General features: G+C 37.4%; 1 protein-coding gene across 1 annotated transcript; it reads left to right on the forward strand.

The window, feature by feature from the left end:
• The first annotated feature begins 809 nt into the window (after positions 1-809).
• On the forward strand, positions 810-4332 carry LOC103433070 (deoxyribodipyrimidine photo-lyase). Its single transcript, XM_008371288.4, has 9 exons — positions 810-1332; positions 1593-1933; positions 2018-2258; positions 2388-2545; positions 2632-2668; positions 2902-2960; positions 3405-3486; positions 3568-3639; positions 3921-4332. The coding sequence occupies exons 1-9, from the start codon at positions 1015-1017 to the stop codon at positions 4092-4094; spliced, it is 1482 nt and encodes a 493-aa protein (XP_008369510.2). The 5' UTR covers positions 810-1014; the 3' UTR covers positions 4095-4332.
• Positions 4333-12031: the final 7699 nt, after the last annotated feature.

Below are 12031 nucleotides of genomic sequence, written 5' to 3' on the forward strand. Positions count from 1 at the left end.
ATAATAATATTAAAATGAAAATCAGGACCAATAGCATCCCATAAATAAAAGCCACTATGTAAAGCAGCAAATGAAGTAATTGAGTGAGCACCAAGATTACCACTCCGCAGAATAAACAAGAACTTCACCTCGTCAATTTGTGAAGCAATAAGATTAATATAAAAAAGAAAACCTTCCAAGTTCACATCAACATTACCCTCTTCTTTTTTCTTCTTTTTTTTTTTTTTTTTTAAGGACATCAATATTTTACATTAAAGAAAGAGAGAATTCGGCTAAACCATGCACTGGGCAACTTAATTTGGTATTGAATTTGCCATCTATGAGATTCGAACATAAGATCTCTCACTTTCAAATAAAAATAAATACCACCAAAACATAATACTGAATGACTTACCCTCCTTTTTAATCATTCTAATTAGAGTTTGAGCATCCGACTCAATCTCCACCCTTACGTGGCCACTATCTCTAAAAAGAGCCTGTTACTTTTTCTTTTTTTCGGTCAATAATGTTACTTGTTATTTAATATACAATCAGAAGGAGAAAATGAATGAGGATCCTGGTCCGATCCTCAAATCACATTCGTTTATCGTACATAGTTCGGTCAGAAATTATTGTAAATTTTTTTATTTAAAATTGAATATAAACAATACTTGATAAAAACTGATTACACAATATAATTAGATAATCCTGAAATTCCCACAAAGATGATCCAACCAGAATCCTTTCTCTTTCTCAGAAAAAAATATCTTATCTGACCGTTAAATAACAAGTACAGTAAGCCCAAGCTGAAGTTTGTCTTTGGGCCAACAAATGATTGGTTATTATTTGGCCACGTATCCGCTTTCAAAACCACACCTCTAACCGTTTGGCTTCCCTCCTTTTTTTACCTCTCTCTCATGTCGGTGACCTTCACATTCTCCTCCGTCGCCTTCTTAACCTGAGCCGATCCGTATACATCCCGCGCACGTTAGCGAGCAACCTCTTCTACCCTTCCTCTTCACCGTCCACTCATCCATGGCCACCAACTCCGCCACCGCCACAGTTCAACCGTGTCGGATTCGGATTCTGAAGGAAGGCTCCAAGCTGGCCGATCAAATTTCCGGTCCCGTTGTTTACTGGATGTTCAGAGACCAAAGGGTTAGAGACAATTGGGCGTTGATCCACGCCATTGAGCATGCCCGCAAGGCCAGTGTCCCCGTGGCCGTCGCGTTCAATCTGTTCGATCAGTTTCTTGGCGCCAAAGCCCGCCAATTAGGGTTTATGCTGAGAGGCTTGCAGCAATTGCAGAGTGATCTTGAAGAAACGCATCAAATTCCATTTTTCCTCTTCCGGGTACGTTAAAAGATCACATTTTCCAAATACCCATTTGATCTTTTCTGCGTTTGTAATCAGTTTTGTGTTTGGTTTCCGAGAAAATTTTGTAAATCAATGTTACCCAGAAAATATTGTCCTCTTTATAGCTTTCTAGAATCTCATGACGATCCATAACTTAAGTTTGGAAATTTTCGGTGTCCCTCAAATTTTGGAACTTGTTTGTATGTTATGTTGGAAAAATTGAAGTTATTTATGTTTGAAGCGCATTTTACGTACAGGGAAAAGCTGAGGAGACAATTCCCAATTTTGTGGGTGAATGTGGGGCTTCACTTTTAGTAACAGACTTTTCGCCGTTGCGGGAAGTCCAGAAATGTAAACAGGAAATTTGCAAGGCAGTTAGTGATTTTGTGACGATACATGAAGTTGATGCCCACAATGTAGTGCCAATTTGGGCAGCATCAGAGAAGTTGGAGTATAGTGCTAGGACTATAAGGAGTAAGATAAATATAAAGCTTCCTGAGTACCTTGTTGAATTTCCTAAGCTGCAGCCGCCGCTTACGAAATGGGTGGGTGTAAATCGGTTGATTGACTGGGATGGCCTTATTGACGAAGTTTTGAGGTTAGATGTCATTTTAATTTGGTTGGCATTAGTTGAGATTGTTGGGGATTCTGTTGTTGATTTTTTTCCTTTGTTTATGACTAGGAAAGGAGCAGAAGTTCCTGAAATTGATTGGTGTGAATCGGGAGAAAAGGCAGCAATGGAAGTTTTGATGGGCAGCAAAAATGGGTTCTTGACAAAAAGGTTGAAGGGTTATTCGTCGGATCGAAATAACCCTTTGAAACCAGGAGGACTTTCTGGTCTTTCTCCTTATTTGCATTTTGGGCAATTATCCGCACAGAGGTGTGCCTTAGAGGCACGTAGCAGACGGAAACTCTGCCCCGAGGTTAGTGATGCGAAATTACGGTTATGGTGTAACTATTTTGAATTAAGCTGAAGGACCATATGACTTCTTTTGTTATGCCTTGTACATGGTATATTTGTTTAATCAACTGCGTCTACATGCTATTTAAAGGCAGTCGATGCATTTTTGGAGGAGTTGATTGTGCGCAGAGAACTTGCCGATAACTTCTGCTTCTACCAGCCTCATTATGATTCATTACAAGGGGCATGGGAATGGGCTCGCAAGACGTTGGCAGACCATGCTTCTGATAAGAGAGAGCATATTTACACGTCAGTAATTCGGTTTTCCTTTGTTGGTCAGTACTGGTTTGTGAAGTTATGGTTATGAATGTCTAAACAAAGTGTTGAAATTGCAGGAAGGAACAATTGGAGAATGCACAAACAGCTGATCCTGTAAGTCGATTTTCTAGGCTCTTTTCTTTTATTTTATTTTTCTTTTAAGTGGGATGTTGGGATTATCTGAACTTTCATATGTTTTCCTTCCTCTTCGCTTCAACCTTTATATAACTAAGATCTATGCTTTATGAAATTATGTATTTGTGTCTGTCAGCTCAGTTGTATAACTTCGGCTCGTCTGCCGTATCAATCTCTACTAACCTCCTAGTTCTTGTGGTCCTGAATTTCAGCTTTGGAATGCCTCCCAATTGGAGATGGTATATTATGGGAAGATGCATGGGTTTATGCGGTAAGTCCCCTTTTGGTTGACCATATTCTGTTCATGGTTTAATGGTTTGCTGTTCTGCCTGGGGTTCTTAAACCTTTCTGATATTTGGAAACTCCGCGAATTAGCATTGAATTAATATGGTTAAATCTTTTAAACAAATTTGGATTATCTCGTCCCATTTATAAACTGAGGAATCTCGTCCTTTTTAAGTAGTGCTGCTATTTGCCGAGTATGGTGTCACTTTATGCTTGCTTTGTTTGCTTGTATTACAATGGCAACACGATAACTAGGGTTTTATGTGCTAATAGGTTTCTTATTCATTTTATCATTTCAATTACCAATGATGTATTGTTGGTTAGGGTTTCTGTAACAAGAGCAACATTTGTTAGTTTTATATTATGGATTTCCTTTTCAGGTGAAATTTAATTTTGTTATCCACCAAATAAGCTTTATAATCATCTGCAGGATGTATTGGGCAAAAAAGATCCTTGAGTGGACAAGAGGACCTGAAGAAGCCCTTGAAATATCCATATACCTAAATAACAAGGTATTATACTAGTAAATTTTGATTTTGGTTGCGGTTGCGGTGGTGGTTACAAAATTTTCACTTTGGTTCTTTGGCTGACAGTATGAAATAGATGGAAGGGATCCAAATGGATACGTCGGTTGCATGTGGTCAATCAGTGGTGTTCACGACCAGGTTTGTTTCAAAATTTTCTCTTGTTCCTTCGTGTGAAATGAATATTTTGTTGGCACAGATCACCGCCACTTTCTGTATAACTTTATTTCATCTCGAATTTTCCATCATTCAACACCACCGTGCTAATAGAGTCGTCATAGAAATCTGGATGTGATACAAATATTGAAATATTAGGTTAGATGTGATCCTACATTCCCAGAGTCTATAAACCACATTGAAACTAGAATGGCTTGCATTTCCGGTGAGGTTCTCTTATCACATCCTTTGATATGGCATTCCAGGGTTGGAAGGAAAGACCAATTTTTGGGAAAATACGGTACATGAACTATGCAGGCTGCAAAAGGAAATTCGATGTCGATGGGTACATTTCCTATGTCAAGAGGATGCTTGTTGAAACCAAGAAGAGAAAAGCAGACAGCCTACTCAGTAGAAAGGCCAAAGAACATTGCACTTAGTGCTTCGATCTCTTGAAGTGAATGTGTAGAAATAATAGTTTCGAAAGACTGATAGTTGAGTTGCAGATCTTTCCGTAGACCCGCAACCTTGTTGGCGCAGGTTTCGTGTCGCTTGGAATGCACGACTAGACTCCTTTTCCTTTCCTCTTTTTGGCAAATGTATTATTCAATCTAAAAAAAAATGTTTTATTTGTATTTTGTTGTGAGTTTTCCTATGAAAAACATGACATAGATAACATCCCAATGCCTTGACCTTGATATAGACAAATTCTCAAAACGTTTAATTGGATAGTGCTATTCATACATCCATTTGTACTTATCACAATCTCTTAATTTTTGACAGTCGAGTCAAATAAATTGAAGGTCAATGGTCAAAAAACAATAAGAATGTGAGAGATGTAAAAAGGGGTGTGAATAATACTATCATTTCAATTAAGGAGGATGACTTCACGGCCCGACTCTGTTTAGTGCTTTGCGAACTGTGATGTTCCTACAGTGTGCTTATGTGTACTATCGCGTGTTTATTTCGTTCTGATGAATTGTACACGAAAGGAAACTCTTTTGAAATATTTATGCTGGTTTGACTTCTTTTTTTTATCGAAGAAACTTTCATTAATTAAATAAACTATTACAACAGGTTGAAAGTCAAAAGGCAGTCCAAATACAAGCATAGTCCAAAAAACAATACAACATAGGGGTCCAAAAAGAGCAACCCCACAACAACAAAAACTCAAGATTTGGAAGACTGCTGCCTCCACCTCAACAGCTGCGCTGCCATCGTCGATCCACCACCACCACCAAGAGGATGAAACCACGAACAAGCTGAATGAACGGAAAATAGGGATGAGCGAGCCACCCAAGCAAAAAGCGATCTCATAATCCTACCAAATATTTACGTTGGACTTGTATGCAAGCCCATTAAATCTCTTGACTCACATCACATCAAATGATATCTTAGTGAATTTGATGTTTACTTTTCTCATTACTTCCGTATCAATAAATATAGAAAAAAAATGTAGAAATGAACTAACTCTTATTCCTGTGAACGCAAGAAACTCAAGAATCAAAATAATTTCAATTTTCGTTTTCTTGTAAGTAAACATGCACTAATTTTTTTTTTCTTTTTTAAAGTACTTAACTCATATTCCTTGCAATTGTTGCCCCTAACCACCCTCAAGCTCATCTGTCACCTCGAACTAGCTGATCGTTCGAATGGGAAATTCTATGAAGGGGTCTAGAAGGTGGCCTTTCGGCTCCACCACAACCACCCAAACTCCCTATTGTGCAACCTCACAACTACGGCCTCATGTTCGGCTGTATGACCTGGCCCAACTTCTCTACCATGTCCTTGCACGAGGCCAAGAAAGCGTGGCAGGAGCGGCGGTCAACAAGGTTGCAGTCAGGGGCCGACCGACTTAGGGGCAAGGGGTTCAGTTGATCCTCCGAACTCTAGTGTATCTTCATGGATGACTTGAGTGCTGCTTTTTTGAAGGTTGGAGCTGCCCTTTATATATACCATTCAACTGCTTGATAAAATGCGTTAGAGAGATGTTGCACCCTTAAAGTCTAATCCTAATATTATTTACCACTGACTTGTTTGTTCATTATGATTACAATTGTAGGCAGAAAAAAAAAGAACCAAGTAAAAAACTATCCAAAAATGCAGAGTAAATGAAATGTTGATTTCAGAGAATAACAAAGTATCATCATTCTTGGACAACATATTAATGGGACACAATGATATCAAACATTGTTAGTATGTTCAAGATAAATGTGTTTTTTTGTTAAGCATTTATATGACAGCAGTCTTGGAACATGTTAGTTATCCACACAAATGAGGCATTAACAAGTGTGCAGTATGCCTTCTAAATGACTTCAGGCCTACCAAAGACTCGATGAAATGACGATATGCATGCTATTTCTATTTTTTTTTAAATTGTGCACTGTGCACGCTATTCTTACTGACCCCCCCTAATATTATTTCTTGGATTCACCACTGGTTGCAGTGCTTAAGCGTTACGAGCTTGACTCGGGCTATAAGTTGCTACATGATTGGGTTTCGGATCCTTATGTAGAGCATTTGAAGTATGGTGTTGAGAAACTCAAGTTGAAGCAATCCGATGGCGACGGTGATGATAGTCAGTGCTACTCGTCATGCCCAAGCATAAGGGACGACGTAAACACTTACATTTTCCATCTTTCCCCCGACCGCTCATGCCATCCACGTAACTTTGATGTTCAAAATCATTGCGATTTGCGAGCAAGTTTTTCGAGCAAGACACTAACATGTCACTTATCCACTGCCTCATGGATGAGATTATGGTACCCCGGGAATTTTCATGAAAAGAGCTTGAGCTAAGTTTATTTTAATAAAAAATCATGTTGTAACTTTATTTAATTAAAAAGACCAAAATTTTAATGAAAAACCCTTAAATTTTATTAAAAATGACAAAAAAAACTCAAATTTTAATGAAAAATACATAATTTTAATATTAAAAAGTAATTTTTTTTTTTAAAAAAAAATTGATGCGCAGATCCACGTATTTTCACACAAACTGTTTATGAAACTTTTTACACTTTTTATGAAACGTAACGGTACTACACTATTTATGAAACTTAGTACACTGTTTATGAAAAATTACAACACTATTTATGAAACTTAACAATGCTACATTGTTTATGAAACTTAACGGTATTATACTGTTTATGAAGCTTTACGGTACTACATTCTTCTCTCTCCTCTTATTGAATTTTCTTGGCATATTCTCACCTTCCAAACACATTTTCTGCTTCTAATTTTCTTTGATACTCATCAAATTTTCTTTGTATCTCTTCAACTTCTTAACTTTCTACACCAATTACTTAATTTTCTTCTATTGCTTGCCCATATGCGGCTTCCTCTTCTCCTCTACCTACAATTTTAACTAGGGGTGGAAAAATTTCCCGAAAATCCCGAACCAAACCGAAAAAATCTCAATCCCAAACCAAAAATTTCCCAAACCGAAATTTTTGGGATGCTATCCCAAACCGATCCTAAAATTTCGGTACGGGATTCGGGATTGACTTCTCGATATTTCGGAAATCCCATACCGAACCGAAAATATATAATATTAATTATTATTATATATATATATATATTTATACATATATTATATATATATATATTATTCTTTTATAATTGATGCTAGTAGTTTCTAATTCATGCTCCGCAACCTGGAATGCCCTACACCTTGCATATTTTTCATGTTCTGTTTGATATTCATTTGGATTTTATTATTGCTACTGTCATGGTTGATAATTTCAGAAGGCTTGATTCTTTTGTCTCTCAACATATTGCAAAAAGGGTTTAATTAATTTGAATTTTGACTCTAATAAAAACAGTCAGGCATGCCAGTGTTAGATTAAATGGTAGTGTGAATGAAATGACATTCCTAGTTCATGAATGTGTTCTTGAATTACATATTTGAACAACAATTCATAATTTCATATTTCAATTTGGGATTCCCGATTTGTCCCGAAATCCCAAAAATATTTCGGGATTCCCGAAATTTGGTATTCCCGAAAATTTGGTTTGGGATTGGTCTTCAAATTCCTGTCCCGAAAAATTTCGGTTTGGGATTCGGGATACTAGTTTCGGTATGGTATCTCATACCGAACCACCTCTAATCTTAACTTTCTACTCCACATGTCATTATGTAATTGGTGGGAAATTTTATTTTTTAACACAAGAATCTCACCACTTTTATATAGACGTGGTGTATCACTCTGTGTTCCGGGCACATTGAAAAATCTCTCACCATCTTGACTCCTATTGGGAAACAATACCACAAAAATAAAATTGGAAAAATGTAATTCAATTTGAATTCTTTCTGTTATTCTAAGCAAAATAATAATAATAATAATAATAATAATGGCTTAATGTTAGCTGACAATTGGGAGAAAACAAAGTGGAAATGGGGGGTAGGGTGGGGTGTATGTTGGCCAGCTCATGTGGCGTTTTTTATGTTTTTTTTTTTTGTCCCTTTGTAGACATATAAATATCGTTGCATACAAAAGGTGCATCACAAAACTCCACGTGGCATATGACTCAACACAAATGGACAAGTCATCAATGACATCTGGCAGAAATCAAGCAAAGGAAGTGTAAAACTTCCCCAAAATTTGGCTAAAGGGGGAAGTCCCTCCTTAAAATCGGCAAGGGGCCCAAAATCTCTCAAAACCATAAATAAAGCTAAAGCATCTTCATAAAACAAGCAAGTATTGAAGATTGCTCACAAAATAGGCAACAAGGCCTATAAATTTCGACCAAGATAGGGGAAAGTGACTGAAATTAAGACACAAAACATGCCTAAATTCTCCCATGGACGAATCACGACACAAATCAAGGCCAAATCCATCCAAAGGCAAGCTTTGGAAGTCTATAAATACAAGGTCCCAAGACAAGCATAAGGTGGACAATTTCTACATTGAAGGGCCAAAATTCTCACAAAAGAAGAACTTCTGCACAAATCTTTGAAGACTAATACGCTGCCAAAACTCTCTTCAAAGAACGCACAACCAAAGCCGAAGCTTTCTTTCGACCAAAGCCAAAGCATTCCCTTGAAGAATCAACAAGCACTTATGCCGATTCCTTCAAGACTTTGTTGCATGCTCAAAACTTGTAACGATGTTTGTTTCAAGATCAAGTCGCCAAGACCCTTGAATCAACAAAATTCTACACCAACACTCCCTTTGCCGCAGCCCTAAACCTAAGGTGAAGACTATCCACGCATTGTCTCAAGCTTAAAACTTGAAGCAATCGTTCAATCGTGCGTCCGAGATCAAGTCATCGCGACCTTTGAATCAACAACCTACACATCTACATCAAATTTGAAGATTGAATTAGAGGAAACTTGTAAACAGAGATTGTAACCTATAAATTCAAATCTATACAAATCTACTTTGTACACGTGTTCTCGTTTCATTCGTTACCAGAATCTTCGTGTTTACACCCTTATCATTAAATAAAGTTAGTGGATTATTTTTTATTAAAATGTAAAGATTTGAAACCCTTTTCATTAGTTTTCCTTACAATGTATAGGGTCACATGCCTTATTCCACAAGGCAACTAATTAAAAAAAATTACAGTTAATTACAAATCATAATCCTACCGAATATAGGACTCCTAGAATTCCTCACATCAACACTCCTCTTTAAGTTGGTGCATAGATATCGTGCATGTCCAACTTGATAAGTAAGTCAACTACTAGATACTCCATGAGTAAGAACATCAGTTAGTTGCTCCTCTGAATTCACAAATGGTATATAGACATAATCTTCTTTTCGAGATTCTCCTTGACAAAGTGTCTATCAACCTCCACATTTTTTTTGTTTTATCATGTTGTACCAGATTATCTGCTATTCCCCTTGCATACTTATTGTCACATTATAATTTCATAGCTTCTTTTGGTTTGAAACACAGACATCCCAACAGTTTACGTTACCAAAAAAGCTTACATATTCCTTGTGTCATACCTCTATATTTTGCTTCTACAAAGGACCTTAACACCATTTTTGTTTCTTGCTATGCCACATAACCAAGTTACCTCCAACATATGTAAAATACCTAGGTGAAAGGCATCTGTCATTAATATTTCCAGCACAGTATGCATCCATAAAACCTTCAACTCTTAGGTGTCCAAGTCATTAATATTTACCTGGTGCAAACTTCTAGTACACCAAAATAGCCATTACGGCAGTCATATGATCCTCACTAGGTGAGTACATAAACTAATTCACAACACTTACAGCATATACAATATCAGGATGAATGCGAGCTAGATAGATTAGTCTCCTCACAAGTCTTTGATACCTACCATTATTTACAGGAACCTGATCAGAATAAATACCCAAGTGATGCTTTTCTACAATAAGAGTATCCACAGGCTTACACCCTAACATGCCAGTTTCTTTCAGCAAATCCAACACATATTTTCGTTGAAACAAGAATATACCTTCACTAGAGTGGGCAACCTCAACTCCAAGATAGTACTTCAACTCACACAAATCTTTCATCTCAAATTCAGATGCAAGATTTTACTATAACCTTTGAATCTCTCTGAATTATCTACAGTAATAATCATATCATCCACAGAAATAATTAAAGCCGTTATTTCACCATATCTACACTTCACGAATAAAGCGTGATCTAAATAACTCTAGCAATACCCATATTTCTTCATTACTTGAGTAAACCTGTCAAACCATGCATGGCGTGATTGCTTAAATCCATAGAAAGACTTGCACAATCTGCACAACCCAGTATTACCACTCACATCGTAACCTGATGGGAACACCATACACATTTCCTCTTCCAAGTTCCCGTTAAGGAATGCATTTTTCACATCACAATGTTTAAGAGGCCAATCCATATTCGCAGCTAAAGAAATCAAAGCGCGTACCGTATTCATTTTCGCTGCCAGAGAAGATGTCTCTTGGTAATCTTTACTATACGTTTGAGTATACCCTTTGGCCACCAACCTTGTTTTGTATCTATCAATAAATTTATTATCCTTATATTTAATTGTAGGGTAAATTACACAAAACTACCTCAATTATTGGGCCAACCACAACTTCATACCCCATCTTTAAAACATTTTAATGTCATACCTTATCTTATGAATTTGTTGCAATGTCATACCTCCGTCAGTTTGTCTGTCAATTCCTCTGTTAAATACTAACATGGCTTAAGGAGGGGCCCACTCCCGGGCCCAACTGGATTAAAGAATTAATTAAATATTAAAAAATAAAATCATTTAAATATTTTTATTAAAAAAAAAAAAGTGGGACCCATCCCCTACAAACCCTTCACCCTCACCCTTATTCCCAATTCACCTAGACATCAACCTCACCCATCTCCAATCACCCTAACCTCTCATCCGCCACCTCTTCGACTCCTCATCCCTTCGTTCCTCTTCTCCCCTTCCTTGCCAACCTATCCACAACGGTCATTTGAACATGAAAAATATAATTTTACATAAACTTCCAGCTCTCTCTCTCTATCGCCTTCCTCTTTCCCACCTCTATTAATGTTGATAGATTACTTGCAGGTTAGAGAAATGGAGGTGAGAGTTTGAACCTATCAACTCCCTTTCTCCTTCCTTTTTCTTCCTATCAAATATCGCCCATGCTGAACCCCTCTTCCAACCTCCAACCTAGTCTATGGAAAAATTCCACTAGATCTCTACCTCTCATAGGCTCAAACCCGACCCAATCCCCTTTGTCTTCCCCAATTTCTGGCTCAAGATCCAAACGAAGCCAAAGTCTGGAAAATTTATGGGTCGTGAGCGGAGATGTTATACCATTGGCAGTGGTGGGTGGCGGAGGTGTTAGACTAGCTTGAGAGAGAATTTTTGGGTCTTTAATTTGGGGGTTATCCTGGTACGTCGTGAGCTTTAAGGTTTGGATCTTCCTGTCGAAGAACAACTCATCGACATAGCTCATCTTCTTGTTCAAGAACAACTCAATGATATTGAATCACGATGATTTTCAGGTTCTGAGTGTACTAGGTGAGTTGGAAAATATTTTTGGTTGTTGATATGGGACTCGATGGTGAGGAGAGTGAGTGTAAGGAAGAGGAGGATAGCAACAAAGGAAGGGGGAGGAGAAGAAGTGGTGGATGAGGTTTAAGAAGTGGTGGATAAGGTTTACACAATAAGATCAACTTTAGAATTTTCAACTAAAAAATGATTAATTTGGTAAGATTTGTGTAAAATGGTTGTGATTGTGGCATATAGGGCTTTGGATGAAGTCCAAGTGAGAGAGGAGATGGCAAGGTTGATGTCCTCGAGTGGGCTAGGGAAGAAGGGTGAGGGTGATGGGTTTGTAGGGGTGGGTCCCACTTTTTAACACAAATATTTAAATGATTTATTTTTTAATATTTAATTAATTTTTAATCC

This window comes from Malus domestica, chromosome 04 (assembly GCF_042453785.1).
Source record: "Malus domestica chromosome 04, GDT2T_hap1".
NCBI classification, from domain to species: domain Eukaryota; kingdom Viridiplantae; phylum Streptophyta; class Magnoliopsida; order Rosales; family Rosaceae; genus Malus; species Malus domestica.